The 21,297-nt window shown below is 35.5% G+C and overlaps 1 protein-coding gene across 1 annotated transcript in view; it reads right to left on the reverse strand.

The window, feature by feature from the left end:
• Window positions 1-21,297, reverse strand: part of LOC131800459 (GATA zinc finger domain-containing protein 14-like) — a 105,011-nt gene that overhangs the window by 55,803 nt on the left and 27,911 nt on the right. Inside the window, exon 2 of the mRNA XM_059129616.1 lies at window positions 839-2,315. Within this exon, the coding sequence (XP_058985599.1) occupies window positions 839-1,927 (1,089 nt within the window). The 5' untranslated portion in view covers window positions 1,928-2,315. The remainder of the gene's footprint in view (window positions 1-838; window positions 2,316-21,297) is intronic.

The following is a 21,297-nucleotide window of genomic DNA, read 5'->3' on the forward strand; positions in this document are numbered from 1 at the left end:
GTCTTCGTATAGCCCCCCAAATAATAGTACCCCCTATATTCGGTATTTTGATGATTTTAGCAACATTATAAACAGATTTTTCTTCAAGTTTCGCATATGACAAAAGTTCGGTATTTTTAAAATTTTAACCGAATTTTTAACGGATTTTATTTTTTTGGAAATTGCCAAATTTGTACCAAATAGTGGAGGGTATTAAAAGGTCGGCCCGGCCGAACTTACAGCTTTTTTACTTGTTATCTACAATATTGCCGAAGACACTACATACCTAAAACGCAAAGATTCCTTGGAAGCTTAATTTGAAAATTTCCAAAAAAAATTGTGTCAAAGAAGGGATCCTGTCCCTTTATTTAGGTCACTTTGCGATTAGCTTCTACTTTAAGTTCAACTCTCAAATGTACTGGTGTTTTCCTGTAAATATTGAAAAATTTGATTTGGGGTCGAAGGGTATTTTGGTTCAATTTTAAAACCATTTGCTTAGCCATTAAATGCCTGCTTCTCTGTGACGATACGAAAGTGGATGCGTAGGAAAAATAGCATTTCAAATGAATTTTTCATATTTTTGATTTGTTTAAATTCATTTCAAAATTTTAAAACCCCATTTCAAAGTTTTTAATCGAACACTCCAAAATAGCATTCTCCATTTGACCCACCCTATCCTACCCATAAACATTGAATTGAAATATAAACAAAATTGAAAATTCCAAGAGAAATGTCAACACCGCTGGAATGTTATTCTGGCGTTTCTTGCAGCACTTCACGCGGCTGTCAAATGCAATGCAATGCGAAGCCAAAAGAACACAAAGCAAACAAAAAAAGCGAAACGAAAAAGAACACCCACCTGTGGATTATATGTGTATGTGTAGGTATCAGTGTTGTCACTGGTGTTGTTGTTGTTGTTGGTGTAATAAATTTGTTCAACAGGATACTCTTGTGGATGGAGTTGCTGTTGTTGTTGTGTGGCAGCGTATGATGTCACGGGTAAATTCAAAGTTGTTGTTTTCACTACACCACTACTATTCGTATTATTTTTGTTGTGACAATTTGTTGGTTGTTGTTGTACAGATTTCAATTCACTATTTGTTGTTGGCAAATCACTTTTCGTAAAATTCGTTTGCGGCAAATTATTGTAAAAATTTCGTTGTTCTTGTTGTAGTTGTTGTTGTTGACCAGCAACAATTGCCGAATTTGTTGTTACGGGGTTCGAAGTTGCAGCACAATTATTATGCAAAAGATTCGTGTGATGACTATTTGTTGGCGCGACGTACGACAACGGAGCGGCAGAGGAGACGACACCGTTCGATTGCGGCGTTTGCTTTAAATTTATTTGGCAAAATTGCTCTTTCAATTGATTGATTGCCGTTGCAAATTCGGGTGACGTTTGCTGTTGTTGCTGGTGTTTATTTTTCTGACTTCTTTGTATCGGACTATTAATATCAACCGTTTGCGCACGCGATCCACCTTCAACTGAATGCGTTTGTCCAACAAACGGAGAATTTACTGGCTTTGCTGATGTCGCCGCTGCCGTTGTCGCTGCTGCTGCTATTGGTGTGGACGTCGTGGTTATAGCTCCACCACTACTACCACAGTTGCGATTAATGTTGGTACGTTGTGACGGCGTTAGCTTTTGTTGTTGTTGCTGCTGCCCTGCTGCTGCTCCCATAAAAGCAAAACCACCACCGCCGCCGCCAGTAAAAGGCTGTGTTGTATTTGCATTGGGTAAATGAATTCCACCACTGTTATTCATTGTTGTTAGAGCCGTTGTCATTACAGTGTTGTTGTTGTTGTTATTGTTATTGCTATTGTCACCACCAATACCATAACGACCGGCTTTGTTGTCATTGCTGTTGTGGGGACTTTGATTAACGCTGCCACTATTGGGGCCACTCTGCAGAGAGGCATTGTTGCGTAAATTACGTGAACCATACATTATGGCTCTTTAATGTGGTACTCTCGCTCTCTGCCTCTCTTAAGTAAAATACAATGATCGCACACTCTCAAACAAACAGGTATGGTGTTTTGCTGCTCTGCCACAAATGAATGTTGATAAGGGCTCCCCTTTTGTGTTGTTTACTCTTGTTCTATGCAATGTCAATGGGGTTCTCTGCTTCTCTTTAATGCCGTTGGATTTCACTCTCTCCCTCACTGCAGTGTATTGTCTTTGCTTGTTGGGGTTTATTCTTTGAAAATAAATGAAATGATTTGTTCTTGCGGTTACCTCTCTGTTTACTTTGTGAGGTACTCTTAAGTTCTTAATTAAAATTTCAAACAAAATTTATTCCTCTTCTGATTTCAACTCTCTTAATAACTATTTCACACTGCAAAGTAAATATTTTATTATAAATGACAATTTCTTTTTGTTTTCTTTTTTCTTCGTGGAATTTGCTTTCGTTTTATGGTGTTTCTTTTTTTTTAAATGAATGATTTAATTTTTTGATAAGAATTTAGATTGCGTGTTTTTGGTCTTTTTGATTGTGTTGACTATATGTTCGTACAAATATTTGCATTGATTCACCATCGTCATCATCATCATCATCAGCGCCGCGTATGAGTGTTAATGTGTTGGTATTAGGCGTAAATACCTTGAAATCCATTCTATGATGTCAGGAGGACATGATGGTGTCAAGTTGTCTAGTGGTAGGTATTAAGTAATCAAAGAAAATATTTCAAAATGACTTTTTGTAACCGCTCGAATCAAAAAATTATTTAGAAAAATAACTGTTTGGAGGATATATTTTGTAGGTTTGGCCTTGAGAGAAGATATAAAGTGTCGGTGAAGATAAATGTAAATTTATCTAGCAAAACCAACCGACATTTACTCAAGCTTAACAAGGGTAAATAACGGGAGAGTGAGTAGACTTGAAGGCAATTAAGCAATAAATTGACCATAAAAAATGATAAATAAAGACATAATAAAAATTATAACAAAATTATAACAAAATGAAAGCCCCACATTGACCCTGCACCGTTATTATACCCTTCACCATTCTATTGAGGGTATATTATTTGTAACTCCTCAAAAATTCATAACAGATCCTACAAAGTACATATATTTCTGGATCAGCGTAAAATTCTCAGACGATTTAGCGATGTTCATATGTCTGTAATGTTATGTGCAGTTCCACGTCTTCGTATAACCGTACCTCCTTTTATTCGGTATTTTGAGGGTTTTAACGACATTATTCGCCGGAATTGTTTCAAACTTCGTATTTGAAGATCTTAATGGGTACTACAGCCTATGACAACAAATAATTTATGCAGGCCCACGACTTCGGTCATCATTTAATGATAGTTTTCGTATTTTGTTGAATTTTTTCTTCCAAATGGTAGAGGGCATTGAAAGTTCGGCCCGGCCAAACTTAGTTGATTTTTCCCTTATTATTTCTTACACCGTGACCTTTTAAACAGGTCTTCGAGAAACTCACTTGAATTCGAGTAAAGATTGAAACTCGTTCGATGTGGGTTTAAATCAGACGAAGTCGAGCGGGAGCTCTCCTGGCGGGCAGAAAATAACTAAACAAGGGAAATGTTTTATTCCGGTTTCGCTCGAATAACGGCGAGCTGGCCTAACTCGTTTTTTGAGTGGAAGCAAAATTTGAGCAATCCGTCGCGCGAGCATATTTCACTCCCAAGACGAGCAAATCTACTCCTAAAACGAGCAAATCTATGTTCTGGTTTATATGAGCAGTTAACCCTTTAGGTTATTCTATGTCATATAGCAACACCTTTTGCCTGCGTGCCCAAGGCTTTCGGCATTTATTCTGATGCCACAGTCGATTAATACGAGCGGAAAGCGACCAGCAGCACTTGAGTTCTGGTGGCCAACCGAAGGTGCACATTTTCAGCTGACCTCTTTGGCAATTAAACACGCGATGTGTTCAGATCACGTGCCATTTTTCGGCCACAGCGACGCGGGTTTGGATCAATTCGCTTCTTTACTTTTCGAACCAATTCTGCTGATGTTGCTGTTTTCTTCCGTCCACTTCCTTGATGTCGGGCTACGCTACCAGTATCACGGTAACGAGCGATGGTACGAAAGATTTATTCACATTTAAATGCTAGAGTACTCTAACGATAGCCACTTGTGGTTTTCCAGCCAAATATAAAGAAATCACAGTGTCACGCTCGAATTCCATCACGAATAACTTTTTTTCTGGAAAATTCACACCAGAATGCTTCTTTACGCTTTTAAACAATATAATGAGCTGTCACTGGAATAATTTTAACAGATGTCGGACGAGTGGCTTAGATATGACAGCAGTCTGAAGTTGGTTGCAGTTTTCTTTTATCTCACCCTGTATATACTTTGTGGGGTTTAAAATTATTATTTCGATGAGTTACATACGAATTGACGAACATAATATACCCTCCGTACTATGTATGTTGGAGGGTATACAAACAATTTTCCTATATTAATTTTGAATGCAATTTTCTTTAAAGCGAATATACCTAGATATATAGTTTATTCAGAGACTTATAGCGAAATTTGGTGTAGAATATTTTATTTGCTTACGCTTTGTGTCTAAAATGAGGTTTTATGTTACTTTCGTGCATCAACTCGAAAAAAGATCAATGAAAAATCTTTGAAAACTATTGTAAAATATTTGCATTTTTGTTGGCAAAATTGAAGGGAATATTTTCTAGAAATTTAAGGGTAAGAGATATTTCTTTTCTTGGGTGACTTTGTAGCGAAATTTTATGAAAAATATTTTTTCCAAATTAAGTGAAGCTTAAGTTATTTTTTCCAGGACAAAGTTTTACGACACTTTCCCGAATCAACACGAAAAGAGGTCGAAGAAAAATCGATAAAAAATTCACTGCAAATTTCAGATCATTAAGCTCGTCTCGAAAGAGAAAACAAACACTTAAATCATAAAACATATGATCTTCGCCTTAACAAGGCAAAACTCAAAAATTCAGCCGAGCCTGGATGTGGGATTTGAACCGCGGACCTCTGTGTGCAGCCAACTAGAAGTTGCCGTCTCTACGTTCAGAGCCATTAACCCGTCTTCCTAAAGCAGCACTAAAACAAGTGTATGCATTGGAAGCAATGTAAAAAAAAACAAAACGTTGCTGTGAAAAAAGATCTGCCAATAGAACTTGAGTCGAACCTGGAGAGTTTCTAGTGTATAATTCGAAATATATACTACTTTCCAGAGAACGGCCCTTGTAAGCCATCATCCACATCAAATATGCCTGATGAGCCGCTTAACCAACGGCAAAACGCGTCGCATAGTGGTGAGTGTGTGATAGTGTCTGGCTTTCCTTTTCACTGCAAATTTCAGATCATTAAGCTCGTCTCGAAAGAGAAAACAAACACTTAGATAAAAAATTCAGTTTTCTTGGGAAAGGCATTTCCGACAACGGGGTTTGAATTGCTTCAATACGGTGCATTCATGCAGCCTTTAGCAAATGATAAGATATTGACATTCAAGATTTACACATAAAAAAACACAATATCCCAACCTTCTATGATTTTGATAGCTTATCTTTTCTTGCTTCATAGCTAGTGATCAATAGTATTTTTCAAGAATTTCGATGACTAAAAATACTGTTATCGAAAATATGCACTTCAGTGTTAGCTTGCCTATCAAGAGGAAATGCAATGACTCACACTTCTCTTAAAAAATTTTTTTAAGAGAAATATTTTACATTATTTACTACTATTTATTGAATAAATTATGGGAGTAACATTCCATCTCTCAACCATCAACAACAACTGATTTTGTTGACCAAATCTCTCGAAAGCCAACAACATTTAATCGAGAGAGTTTATCGTTTTCTTTTTTCTTTCACACATGACATTCTTTTGTAACAAAATAATTAGCATTCTTTTGTGCATTTCTGTTGTTGTTGTTGTTGTAGTCAAAAAATAATACATACAAATAATATTCTTTGTATAAATAGTGTGTGTGTGTGGTGAAAGAGATGCAGCAACAATGTTATGGTTATATTGGAAGAGAGACTGGGTAGTGGTAACAGGTTTTCATCGGCCCCAAATTGATGGGTTTTTCAAATTTGAAAACACCCAAAATTATTAAAAGTAATGTTTATTAGCCATAAGAATTAGGCTTTTATTGGATATGGGGATGGTAACGATTTATCTTGTCAGCAAGTTAATGGGAGAAAATTAGTGAGTAAATAAAGGAAACAGATAATACGATATTCGAAGAATTTAGAATAGAAATTCAAATGAAATAATAACTTATCCAAAACCTTCAAAACAACAATATATTAACAAGTAAAAAAGCAGTTAGTTCGGCCGGGCCGATATTTGAATACCCTCCACATTTGGAACGATTTTGCCAAATTTAAAAAAAAAATAAAATCCGTAAAAAATTCTGTTGAAATCTTAAAAATACCGAATGTAGCCATTACATACGACGACGTAGACTTGCATAGGCAACTTTTGTCATAAACCATTACAATATACAAATGCGAAACTTGAATAAAAAAATTCGGTGAATAATGTAGCTAAATAAAATCATCAAAATTCCGATATGGGGACAGAAAATTTTCTGTCATATGCTGCAGTATCCATTGCGAACTGCAAACACACAATTTGAAACAATTCCGTTGAATAATGCCGCTTAAATCACCAAAATACCGAAACAAGGGAGGTACCATTATATGGGGGCTATACCAAAACGTGGACCTACATCACCCATTTTCAATACCAAATACTGTCGTGCAGACATAATACACATCTGTGTAAAATTTTATCAACCTACTTCATTTAGTTCGGAAGCTAGAGTGATTTCCGCAGATGGATAGACGGACAGACGGACCCCTCTAAATCGACATAGAATTTTATGCTGATCAAGAATATATATACTTTGTGGGGTCCAAACCTAATATACCCTCCATACTATGGTGGAGGGTATAAAAAGATGTTACAGTAGGAATAACATGTTACAGGTCATCTATATCTAGGAGACTTTCTTCTAGGAACACATAAATAAAAGGCCTTTAACAAATTTTCTATACGCAGAAGACCTTTGTAAAGTCATCTATAAAAACCCTTGTGATAAAGGCCCTTTTCCGGTAGACAAGTTTTATATGAATATAAAATGTTTGTCAGAACTTTTCAGGACTTAAATAAACGAAAGACCTCTGGTAGGGACAGATCATCATATAAATGCCTTTGATAGACAGAAAAGACCTCTCATGTGTTTCTGGTAAACCCTTTGCAACCGAAATATGACCGAGACAACTCCTGGGAGTAGCAGGAATGAATAAAGCCTGAAGTCGAGCACATTCTACTCTTGTGTAGTACTCTGGGATGTACGCTGATCCCACAGCGATCGCGAAGACACAAATCACCAAACAGAAACATTTTTATACCCTCCCCCTTTAGTGGTATGGAGGGTATATTAAGTTTGCCATTCCGTTTGTAACTCATCGAAATAATAATTTCAGACTCCACAAAGTATATACATTCTTAATCAGCGAAAAATTCTAAGACGACTTAACCCCGTCCGTCCTTCTGTCCCTCTGTTGTAATCACGCTAGAGTCAAAACGAATAAAGATAGGAAGCTAAAATTTTACACAGATCAGTCTTTTGCCTGCAGGCAGGTTAAGTACGAAGGTGGGCTATATCGGTCCACGATGTGGTATAGCCCCCATATAACGGTCTCCCCAATATTCGGTATTTTGATGTTTGTAGCCAAAATTTTCAATTATATTGTCTGAAAATCCACAAAACGGTTCCTTCTGAGTACTTTACTCCTTGGAAGAGTATTGTCTACATAGGTACACGATATCGTATAGCCCCCATATAACTGTGCCGCCCGATATTCGGTATTTTCATGATTTCAACTACATTTTTGAATGGAATTGCCTCAAAATCCAAATTAGAAGTTCTTTCTAAGCACTACCCTCAGGAAGAGAAATGTCTATATAGGTCCACGATATCGTATAGTTCACATACAACGGTACCCCCCGATATTCGGTATTTTGACGATTTTAGGGAAAATTTTCAACGAATTTGTTTAAAATTTCGAATTTAGATTTCTTAATGAGAACTACAGTCTATGAAAGAAAATTGTCTATCCAGGTCCGGGTCTTCGTATAGGCCGCATATATCAGTACCTCCCAATATTCAGTATTTTGATGATTTTTTCGACGTTGTTCTCGGAAGTTGTTTCAAATTTCGTATTTAGAATTCATTCATTCAATTGTCTACGCTGGTCCAGGTCAAATTTCAAATTGAGAGTTCGTAATGGGAACTACAGTCTATGACAGAAAATTAACTATGCAGGTCCAGGTATTCGTATAGGCCTCGTATATCAATACCTCCCAATATTCAGTATTTTAACGATTTTAGGTACAATATTTACCGAAATTGTTTAAATTTCCTAATAGGTACTACAGACTGTGACTGAAAATTGTCTATGCAGGTCCATAGGTCTTCGTATAGCCCCGATATAACGGTACCTCCATATATATTCGGTATTTTGATGATTTTAATTACATTATTTACCGGATTCTTTTTTCAAGTTTCGTTTTTGAATATTTTAATGGCTTATGACAAACGTTGCCCATGCAGGTCTGCATCTTCCTGTACGTTATATTGTTTATGTTCGTCATTTTTAAAATTTTAAAAGAATTTTTAACGGATTTTATCTTTATTTTATTGAATTTATTGAAAATTTCCAAATTCGTTCCGAATGGTAGATGGTTTTTAAAGTTTGGTCCGGCCGAACTTACTGATTTTTTACTTGTTTCCACTCGCTTTCTCTGTTAGAGTAAACTCATACCCTATTTAGAGATATTTTAAACGGATGTAATTCCCGATTGCTCCCATCCAAAACAAAGAATGGAGTGTAAACTTTGTGCTACTCTCCTACTCTTCGACTATTCCAGCTCTCTAATAACTTTTACTCGTGAGTGAAACAGAGAAAAATTGTCTTCTGGATAAATACCATTTTAAGTCTCCTTCGGATAAATGTATTCTTTGGAAATATACCCTCAGCAGGTCTTTTTGGATAGAATCCCTCTATTGATTTGCGAAGGATCGAAGATCTTATGGAGGTGTCTTAAAGATTTTAAAGTTATGGAGGACTTAGTACGGATCGTGTATAGACCTTTTACGGACTTTTATGGACAGAACATGGAAATCCGTTTTAAGAGATTGATATTTTAATCAAATTTATATCGAGTTGGAAGGTAGTCAACGTTGGTCATTCCTTCTCTTAAATCCGTTAAAATTCTATTGAAATCTTGAAAATACCGAATGTAGCCGTTATATTAGGGTCTATACGACGATGTGGATCTGCACGGACAAATTTCTGTCTTGGACAGTAACATCCATTACGAACTTCAAATACCAAATTTAAAACATTTCCGCTGAATAAATACCGAAAATAGGGACATAACACTATATGGGGGCTATACCAAAACGTGGACATACATGACCCATTCTCAATACCAAAAGTCCTGCAGATATAAGGGTATAATATAATGAATTAAAAAAAACAGCTATGTACTGTAGGCGAATTTTTAATACCCTACAAATGCCCCTTCTTAGATTGTGGCAAAAATCGTCCAAACCTCCGAATATCTTAACCTGGACCTATAAGGACAGTTCTTTGCATGGATGTTTACTTAGAACATAAACTGCCAATTTTCGATTGAAAACTGAGACTAAAACACGCAAAACATTTAAATCTGGCGATACATTTATATTGGGGTCTTTAGCAAGACGTGGACTCATATGACCGATTTTCAATACCAAATATTCCATGGACCTAAAATATAAAAATTTATCAACTCACTTCACTTCGTTCGGAAGCTAGAGTGATTTCAACAGACGGACAGACAGATGGGTAGATCGACATAGAATTTTTGGCTGGGCATGAATACAAACGGCATGACAAACTAAATATAGCCTCCATACTATGGTAAAAGGTATTATAATTGAAATTTTAATACCGCAATATATATATTATTTTTAACTCAAAACTTTTGGATAAATCCGCTCGTCCGTTGATCATTACCATCTAATTCTCAAAAAAAGTAGCAACATCTAAACTTGTGAAGTCTTATTCGAAAATATGGACGAATTGATCTACTTCTTCTTAAAGATTACATATGTGGTCAACTTTTTTTCCTTTTATTCCAGACTAAGGAAAATTTTGAATATCAATTTTATCGATCAACTATCTTGGATTAATCTCATTCATTTTTTAATTGAATAATAATTAATTTTCAATTTTTTTACTAATTTAAAAAAAAAAAAACTTCAAACTGTGTTGGAATATCTTGTGATAGGCTAAAATGTTCATGCAAAACAAAACGTCAAACACTTCCCTCGCTGACAACTTCATAACAGTCCATTGGTAGTGAGTCATTTTTTTTATCTAAGCCTAAACATAGGCTTTGAATCTTGTCGCGTTTTAACAATTCAAACTCAAAGTTAGTCATACGTTCCAGTGTGTGTCATGTGCAATCTGTGAGTGTGTGGATCATAATAAATTCGATGAAAAAAAAAAAAAAATAGAAACCACAATTTATAAATAATAAAAATTGCTAATTAATATTCTTGGCTCAAATCATTTGACACAAATAGTTATTAATTCTAGATAATGGACGGAAATGCGGTAGCTTTTTTTATAGTTAACGGATGAAAAGGAAGTATTTGATTAGCGATTTGATCAGATAAGTTTGTCAGTAGGCCGCTAACGTAAAATATGGGTTTGAATGATCTACAGAGCAGGACCGGTCAGAAAGTCGCATATTTATGTTCTCCTAATTTTGCCACTCTCTGATTGTGGATTGTTCTTCAATGGGTCTGATTGTGAGTGGGGAGAGAGTTATGGCTAATTGAAGCCACGCGAGGCTGCATTTGCCTGGCCCTGCTATAGATGGCGTTGATTGTAAAATCTATATAAACATAAATTATAATATTTTATTCCCTTTTTTGGCACTCGTCCATGAGGTGCTAACATAAAGCCATCTATCTGATACAGCAATGATCTTTTCCTTTTTACTTACATCAGCGGACTCCAACCTAAGGATTGTAATTATGTTTTCGGATTTCAGAGACAGCATTTGGCGCAAAGCTATTGGGCGTTGCGTATATAAATATTAAGATTCTTAAAAACCCTTTCACTTTTTGCAAGGAGGTAGACAAAAAAATAAATAAATTCAATCAGTACACCTGAGACCCATATTAATTTTTTTGCAGAGGCATACATCCACTGATAATCCAAAATGACAAATTTTAGGTGAAAACACATCAATCAATTCAATTTTCTAATATATATAAATATAACCTTCAACTCAGAAATGCCGCCAATTTGGTATCTAAAATTCTCAATTTGCGAAAACTAAAAAGGAATCGACAATTGTAGTTTTGTGTAGTAGATATGTCAGTTTAAATCAATTATGTTAAACATAGTGACCGCAATCGGCAGATTGAGAATCCACCGTTATATGGGACCTGCACCATCTTGTAGATCTATATTGGAAATTTTATGGACAGTTTACATCCCTTGATAGCCAGAATTTTCAAATTGTAGCTTATTTGGTTAAACATAAATCTAAATCCTTTTAGAGAACGCAAAATATAAAATTAGAGCCCTTGCTGTTTGAAAATGAGGCTGAGGTTTAAAATTTCGACAACCAAGAGGTGCCTTTATATGGGGGAGTTTACAAAGACTTTAACCAATATTTCTCGTTTTTCACTGCACATCCTCGCTACACCTTTTTCAGTTGTAATTCGAGAATTCGATTTGTACTTCGAATTATTTCGGTTGTATTTCAAGAATTCCATTTGTAATTCGATTGATTCCATTTGTATTTACAATTACAAATGGAATAATATGAATTACAATTGGAATAATTTGAACTACAAATGAAATAATTCAAATTACAAATGGAATAATTGAATTACTAATAAAATAATTCTAATTACAAATGGAATAATTCGAATGACAATTGGAATAATTTGAATTGCATATGGAATAATTCGCATTACAATTAGAAAAATTCAAATTACAATTGGAAACGTTCGAATTACAATTGGAATTCTCGAATTTCTATTGAAATAATTGAAATTGGAATAATTCGAATTACAATTGGAATAATTTGAACTACAATCGGAATAATTTGAATTACAAATAATGGAATATTTCCAATTACAGTCGGAATAATTTGAAGTACATATGATTAAAATACACGAAACATGAACAAAATCGGTGAATAATTAAGCTAAAATCATCAAAATGTCGATTATAGGGAGGACCTGTTATATAGGGGGGCTATACGAAGAACTGGACCTGCATAGACAATTTTCTGTCACAGGCTGTAGAACCTATTTTAAACAATTTCGGTGATGCTAAATTCGTCAAAATACCGAAAATAGGGAGGTACCGTTATATGGGGGATATACGATATCGTGGACCTATATAGGCAATACTCTTCCAGCGTGTAAAGTACTCAGAAGGAACTCCTTTTGTGGATTTCAGACAAATTTCATTGAACAATTTTGGCACAATCATTAAAATACCAAATATCAGGGCCGTTATATGGAGACTAGACGATATTGTAGATCGATATAGCCCATCTTCGAACTTGACATGCCTCCAGACAAAATTCTGATCTGTCAAAAATTTTAGCTTCCTATATTTATTTGTTTTGACTCTAGCTTGATTACAATAGTCGGACAGGGCTAAATCGTCTTAGAATTTTAACCTGATCAAGAATATAAATACCTTTAAAAAAATACTAAATAAAAATTTGAAAAAAAAAATTTTTCTTAAAACATCACGATTAGAAAAAATATCCATAAAAATGTCTATGATTCCAAAACCACGTATGTTTCTCTTTAATAAATATAAGGACTCCCGACCCCTTCTCACGGCACTCTTCGCTCTTCTCTATGGATATGATTACCACCCCTTTTTATTTCTCATCCACATACGTGTACTCTCTGGAGCTCATCTTTCTCGTCTATATAGATATATGCAGGGAGCTTCTTGTCTATATAGATAGACTGCCTAGACGGTCATTCAGCTTTCCTATTTAGGTAGTTTTCCAGAAAATCGAAACAGTCCATATTTCGATCCCATCCACTTTCCAATAAAATATCTTGCTTCCTAGAAAGAGAAAGGATCATCCAATTTTGCTGCATCTTTGCAAATCCTCATATTTACATCAGTGCTAGGACAGGTGCGGAAATAGATAAAATGGGTGCACTCCATCAAGTACCTCCCCAACAAAGGGTCAACATTTTTAATAATTATAACTCTTATAAAATGTGATTTAAGAGTCCGATTATCTTTCACAATATTTGTATTAACCCAAGGTCTGGTTTGAAGATGGAATATATCGGTTCACTGCTTCTGGTACCTCTCCCACAAAGGGTTTAAATTTTGAATATCCATGAAGCTCATAAAACGCGAAATTAACATCCGATTCGATTCAGACTTGGGACATCTCACTATTTCTATCGACATAAGATCTGTTATAAAGATGGTAGCCTAACCCACAAAGGTACCTTCCCCACAAAGGGTCAAAGTTTTGAATAGCCAAAACGGTTATAAAATCCGGAATAAGCATCCGGTTATCTTCATATTTCACACATCGTATTATTTTTACTAACACAAGATCTGCTGTCAATATGGGAAATATCGGTCCAATCCATCTGGTATATCCCCCACAAATTATCAAAATTTTGAATATCCACCAAGCTCATTAAACGCGAAATTAACATCCAGACTTGGAATGTCTCAATATTTCCATCTGTTATAAATATGGTAGAGATCGGACTATTTTTTCTGGTACCTCTCCCACATAAGGCTTAAGATTTGAAAAACAAAACGCCCAAAGCAAGCGAAATAAGTTTCCAACTATCTTCAAATTTCACACATAGAAACATATTTTCTAGCAAAAGATCTCTTGGGAGTATGATATATAGCTGCGAACCCCTTCTGATACATCACCCACAAAGGGTCACAATTTTCAATACTTTTATCTATCAACATTGCGAAACGAGTCAGTGATTATTTACAACTAAATATTTCTCTCAACCAAAAAGCTTGGAGTGAATATGGAATATATGATTTCGCCTAAAATTGGATATAAATTTTTGGTTTTGTAATTTTGCCCATAACAATATTACACTTCCGTCGACTATATCTGGTACCGCACGCACATTTTAAAATTTTGTAAAAATTATCACATATTTCACATAAAGTGAAGGAAGTAATATTTGTATTATATTTACTTAGGACCGATACGAAATGAACAATATTGGCCCATTCCTTCGGAACCTTCTCCATGAAGGGGCAACAATTTGAACAATTATAAAACAAGTCCAAATATATTTAAATAATCGAACATTGGCTGAGGGTATACATCTGTCGGCAAAACTGACTGATACTTTTTATACCCTACACCACAAGGTGGTCAGGGTATTATGTCTTTGTGCATTTATTTGTAACAGGCAGAAGGAAACGAGATAGACCCATAGTACCGTTTGATGATCTGCATAGAATCACATTCTGAGTCGATTTATGCATGTCCGTCCGTCCGTCCGTCTGTCCATGTATTTTTGTAAACAAAGTATAGGTCGCATTTGCAAAGATCTTTTGTTTGACCCAAGGACGAACCCTATTGAAATTGGAGATAATCGGTCAAAATTTAGATATGGCTTCCATATATATCTTCGTCCCATTTTCTTTTATTGTGCACCAAACGTGTAATATCAGCCCGAATTGTATGGCATTTTGCATATACACCCAAATTAGGCCTGAAAATATGTATGCCAAATTTGATCGAAATCGGTTCAGATATACCTATAGCTCCCATATATATTGTTCATCCGATTTGTTATTTTTGTCCACCGCCGCCGTAATATGCACTCTGTAACAACAATTTTTGGGGAAATATATCAAATACAGCTCAGAAATACATTTGCTAAATTTTATCGAGATCGGTTCAGATTTGGATATAGCTCCCATATATAACTTCGTCCGATTTACCTTTTATTGTGCACCAAACGTCTAATATTTGTCCAAATGGGATGGAATTTGGCACTTACGACCGAATTGTGTCTAGAAGCTATAGCTCCCATATATACTGTTCATTCGATTTGTCATATTTGTTACCCACAGCCGTAATATACACTCCGTAACAACGATATTCAGGGAAATATATCAAATACAGTTCAGAAATATCTTTGCCACATTTTATCGAGATCGGTTCCGATTTGGATATAGCTCCCAAATATATATTTTTATCCGATTTCAAATTAATTGTGCACCAAATGGGCAATACAAGTCCGAATTTAAAAGATACAAATGCTTCGGCATATTTAGTTCTTTGAACCTTAAATTATAATTATAATCATAGCGTGTATGATTGAATTCTCCCATAAAATCTTTTAATTGTTATGTGGAGCTCTACTTTCTTTACTGGTTTTAAAATTTTAACAGAATTTTTTAAGGATTTTATTTTTTGAAAATTTCCAAATTCGTTCCAAATGGTGGAGGGTATTCAAAGTTCAGCCCGGCCAAACTTACTGCTTTTTAACTTCTTTAATATAATCCTTGTCGAAGTCATATCATGCTCTATACGACAATGTTATTTGGTTCATAGGTATTATGTTCGACTTCATATCAATTCCCAATATACTTTAAAAAATAGCCATAGCGGGGTAGGGTATCATTTAGTCGGGCCTGCCCGACTTTTGACCTTTCCTTACTGGTTTAGTATGCATATGTGAATTCATAGAATTAACATATTTCTATAAGTGCCACATATTTATATTGCATTTATTTAAAAATATTGATCGGATTCAAAATTGAATGCCAATTGGATGAAGTAGATTACATGAATATATTTCGATTAAATGAAAATTCGCTAACGCAAAATTTTACTAATTATATGCATTAATGCCTCTTGTAGGGCAAATCATGTTGGAATCCAAACGACCTTCAAGTTCCATTTAAAGAAGTTCATTCAATTTCCAATTATAAGCATTTGTAAGCAATTTCCCCGTTATATGTAATAAGTTAGCAACCTCTAATACACACTATAAACCTACACCCTTTATTAAAATTACTATGCATGTCTATCAGCAATTGAAACCGTTAATAAATCAGATAAGAAACAACCCACAAATAAAAAAAATCAAGAAACATTAATAATCAATTAAGTTAAATCGTGAAAAGTAATGACAGTTAAATTCAAGAAAAAAATCAAATAATAAATAAATGAATGAAAAACAAATCGACTTGAATTGTTTCCACATATGCAACCAGACAACTAGATGTTATTCCATATTTCAATCTTGACCATATTTGGTTAAAAAGAATTACACTGTGAAGAACAAGCAGCGAACATGCCTATGAAAATCTAGGAGAAAAAAAACGTCTAAAGCCACATCACCAGAAATGGCTGACATTTTTGAGGTCAGCTAGTTTCAGCACCACCAATGGAGTTGAATGAATCGCAAGTTCTACTTGTCTGGGCCAAAAAAAAAAAACAAAAATGATCACTTATGGATGTAACGATAAAATGGGGAGAGAGAGAGAGAGAGAGAGAGAGAGAGAGAGAGAGAGAGAGAGAGAGAGGGAGAGATGGGAAATGGAATTAGCTAATATTCCAGTTGATGAATGAAAAATTTTTCTAGGCACGATTGTTTGGAAAACTAAACAACTTCATCAATGAAATTACTCCATAAATGTATTGGGATCGATAGGCTACTGTTTTAAAATTGTTGAAATTCCATAAATGATTGGTTTTTAGGGGGCATCGCAATTGAGCAAAATATTGTTGCAAACAAGACTTTTGGGGAAAGTTTATTTATGGCTACGAAGGCGGTATATCGCTTCATAGGTACATGAATGTTCGTAATCCAATTTAAGAATTCCGGATCCCACTCTTGAGAATTCCGTTGCAAGACATTTGAAGTCGCTAATATTTAAATGGAGGTTTTGATTTGTTCTAAATATTGGAATTAATAAAATCTTTAAAAAGTTTGACATTTGGAGTCGATCTAGGTGTCTCCGTCCGTCTGTCTGGCTGGTGCGCATGATAAGTCTCGAAGGGAATATCCGATTTGGTCCAGACTTGGTACATCGTAATAATATTGTCACACTTCGAACGAGTTCGGAGTTGGGCACCATCGGTCCACTTCTTCTGTTACCTCCCCCATGAAGGTGAAAATATTCAAGGAAAATAATTTACTTCAGAGAAAGGATCATTCGATTTTGTGCAAACTTTGCAAACACAATTTTTTCCGAGATAGGTCAGTTGCAAAAATGGACAGTATAAGTCCACAATCCCACAAAGGGTCAAAATTTGGAATAATTATAACTTTTATAAAATGTAAAATAAAATTTCGATTGTCTTCGAATCTCATACAGTTTAATATTTTAATTAATACTAGTAAAAAAGCTGTAAGTGCGGTCTTGCCCTCCACCATTAGAAACTAATTTGGCAATTCTCAAAAACAATAAAATCCGTTAAAAATTCTGTTTAAATTTTAAAATACCGAATATAGCTATTATATTAGGGTATAAACGATGACATGGACCTACATATGTTACTTTTGTCATGAGCCATTACAATATTCAAATGCGAAACTTAAAAAAATCGGTGAATAAAATAGTTAAAATCATCAAAATACCACATGCCGGAAGGTACCGTTATATGGGGGCTATACGAAGACGTGGACCTGCACAGACAATTATCTATCTTAGGCTGTAGTATCCTTTTCGAACTTCAAATACCAAATTTGAAACAATTCCAATGAACTATGTCGCTAAAATCATCAAAATACCGAATATCGGGAGGTACTGTTATATGAGGGCTATACCAATACGTGGACCTACTTGGCCCATTTTCAATACCAAAAGTCCTGCAGACATTATATACATTTGAGTAAAATTGTATCAATCTACTTCAATTCGTTCGGAAGCAAGAGTGATTTTCACAGACGGACGGACATCGCTAAATCGACATAAATTGTATGCTGATCAAGAATATATGTACTTTGTGGGTTCTAAAATGTATATTTCGAGGTGTTACAAACGGAATGACAAACTTAATATACCCTCCATACTATGGTGGAGGGTATAACACACAAAACACTTCAAAACTCAGCACATCTCAATATTTCTATCAAAACAAAATCAGGTGTGAATATGATAGATATCGGGCCAATACTTCTGGCACCTCCGCCCACAAAGAATCACAATTTTGATTCTCTTAAAATTTCTCACATCCCTTAAATAAAAACTTAAAAATATTGTGGTGTGAAGAAGCAATACATCGGTTCACTCCTTCTGGTACCTCTCCCACAACGGGTCAACATTTGAAATAACCCAACTGTCATAAAATGTGAAATACGTATCCGATTCATTGTAAGCTTCATACATTCCAATATTTCCACTAACACACGATCTGGTCCAAACCATGTGGTACCTTTCCCAGAAATGGTAACAATTTCCAAATTTATAACTCTCATAATCTGCGAAAAAAAGTCAGCGATTTTGATTTTTTGTAAATGTTTCTCTCAACCATAGATCTGAGATGAATATGGAATTTATTGGTCCACTCCTTCTCGCACCTCTCGCACACAAGGTTAAATCTTTGGGTAATTATTCGCATATAAATTGTAATAATTTTTTCTTTAAGTTTGCACTTCTCGCACATTTCAACATTTTTTTAAAAAAAATATCACTAAAGTGAAGGAAGTCGTCGATATAGTCCAAATTTAGCACGTTTAGCTCAGACTTAGGTCAGGTACGAAATTGAGAATACTGGTCCAATCCTTCTAAGTCTCTACCATAAAGGATCAACAGCCAACTTCAGACTGCATTAATTTCCAAGCCAGTCGTCCGACAGGTTTAGTGACACCTCATTATATTGTTTACAAACGTACAAAAGCATTTTGGTAAGAATTTTCCAGAAAAAAAGTTAATCGTGATGGAATTCCAGCGTGATAGTGTGATTTCTTTATATTTGGCTGGAAAACCACAAATGACTGTCGTTAGAGCACTCCAGCATTTAAATGTGAATAAATCTGTCGAATTTGGTTTTCGCCGATGAGAAAATATTCGTTGTCCAGCAGTTTGTAAACAAACAAAATTATCGTGTTTATATGTCAGCTGAAAATGCGCACATTCGGTTGGGCACCAGAACTCAAGCGCCGGCCATGGTGATGGTGTGGGCCGCCATAACAGCCGATGGTCGCTCTCCGCACGTATTAATCGACCATGGCATCAGAATAAAAATTCTGAATATTATCGCGAAAATATTCTGGAGGGTGTATTAAAGCCTTGGACACGCTGACCTTGGAAATTTCAACAGGACTCATCACCATCGCACTCAGCACTCGCCACCCAAGAATGGTTACAAAATAAGGTTCCTCGCTTCATTTCCAGCGCATAATGGCCACCAAAATCTCGGGATACCAATCCGTTGAACTACTGTGTCTGGAGTATTTTGGAAAACAAGGTTGGCACTAAAAAATACCAAAGTGTCGATCAACTCAAGCAAGCGCTTCGTCGGGAACTGGCCAAAATACCGCAGGGCAACATTCGGGCAGCATGTGACGTTTTCATTGGCCGTTTGAAGGCCATAATTCGTGCCAAAGGTGACCAATTCGAAGGAATCTAAACTTATTCTAAAATTTAATGCTATTTCCGACATTTTTTTGCTTTCTAACGCCTAAAAATTATGGCGTTTGACTTTGTTGCAGTTTTTTTACGAATTTCGAAATCTGTTAAAAATTTTGGTAAAATCTTAAAAATATCAAATATAGGAAGTCACCGTCATATTGGGGTCTATAAGAAGACAAGGGCAAATTTTCTCATAGGCCAATACAATATTCAAAAACACAATTAAAAAAATACCGGTGAATAATGTGGCTAAAACCATTAAAATATGGAATATATGGAGGTACCGTTATATGGGGGCCATCCGAAGACCTGCATAGACAATATTATTTTCTGTCGCAGGCTGTAGTACTAGTAGGAACTTCAAATACGAAATATGAAACAATTCCGGCGAATAATGTCGCTAAAATCATTTAAAAATAGAATATAGGGAGGTACCGATGTATGGGGGTTATACGAAGACCTGGAAATGTTCTGTCATGTACCCATTAAGAACATCAAATATGAAATTTGAAACAATTCTGGTGAATAATGTCCCTTTATCAAAAATTATGAAAATACCAAATATCGGGGGTACTGTTGTATGGGGGCTATACGATATTGTTTACCTATATAGAAATTTCTCTTCCAGGGGGTAAAGTACTTAGAAAGAACTTCTTTTGCCGATTTTCAGACAGTTCCATTGAAAATTTTGTCTACAATCATCAAAATACCGAATATCGGAGGTGCCGTTATATAATATAGCCCATCTTCGAAGTTGACCTACCTGCAGAACAAAGACTGATCTGTGGAACATTTTAGCTTTCTATCTTTATTCGTTTTGACTCTAGCTTGATTACAACAGACGGACAGGCGGACTGGGACTTAAAGAAACATCCTCTTTTTTATACCCTCCACCATACTATGGAGGGTATATTAACTTTGTCATTCCGTTTGTAACTCCTCGAAATACTCATGTCAGACCCAACAAAGTATATATATTCTTGATCAGCGTAAAATTCTAAGTCGATTTAGCCATGTCCGTCTGTCTGTCTGTTGTAATCACGCTATCTTTCGAACGAATTGAGATAGAAGGCTAAAATTTTGTACACGTGTTTATTTTTCCAGTAGGCAGGTTAAGTTCGTAAATGGGCCATGTAGGTCCACGTTTTCATATAGCCCCTATATAACGGTACCTCCCGATATTCGGTATTTTGATGATTTTAGCGACATTATTCACCGGAATTGTTTCAACTTTGGTATTTGAAGTTCGAAATGGATACTACACCCTATGACAGAAAATTATCTGGACAGGTCCACGTCTTCGTATTGTCGGTGCATGTCAACGTCTTCATATAGCCCCCATATATCGGTACCTCCCTATATTCGGTATTTTGATAATTTTAGCGGCGTTATTTAACCGGAATTGTTTCAAATTTGGTATTTGAGATTCGTAGTGGATACTACAGCCTATGACAGAAAATTGTCTGTGCAGGTCCACGTTTTCGTATAGCCCCCATATAACGGTACCTCCCAAAATTCGGTATTTTGATGATTTTAGCGTCATTATTCACCGGAATTGTTCAATTTACGTATTAAGAGTTCGTAATGGGAACTACAGTCTGTGACAGAAATTTGCCTATGCAGGTCCAGGTGTTCGTAAAGGCCCCATATATCAGTACCTCCCTA

This window comes from Musca domestica, unplaced genomic scaffold (assembly GCF_030504385.1).
Source record: "Musca domestica strain aabys unplaced genomic scaffold, Musca_domestica.polishedcontigs.V.1.1 63, whole genome shotgun sequence".
Classification (NCBI taxonomy): domain Eukaryota; kingdom Metazoa; phylum Arthropoda; class Insecta; order Diptera; family Muscidae; genus Musca; species Musca domestica.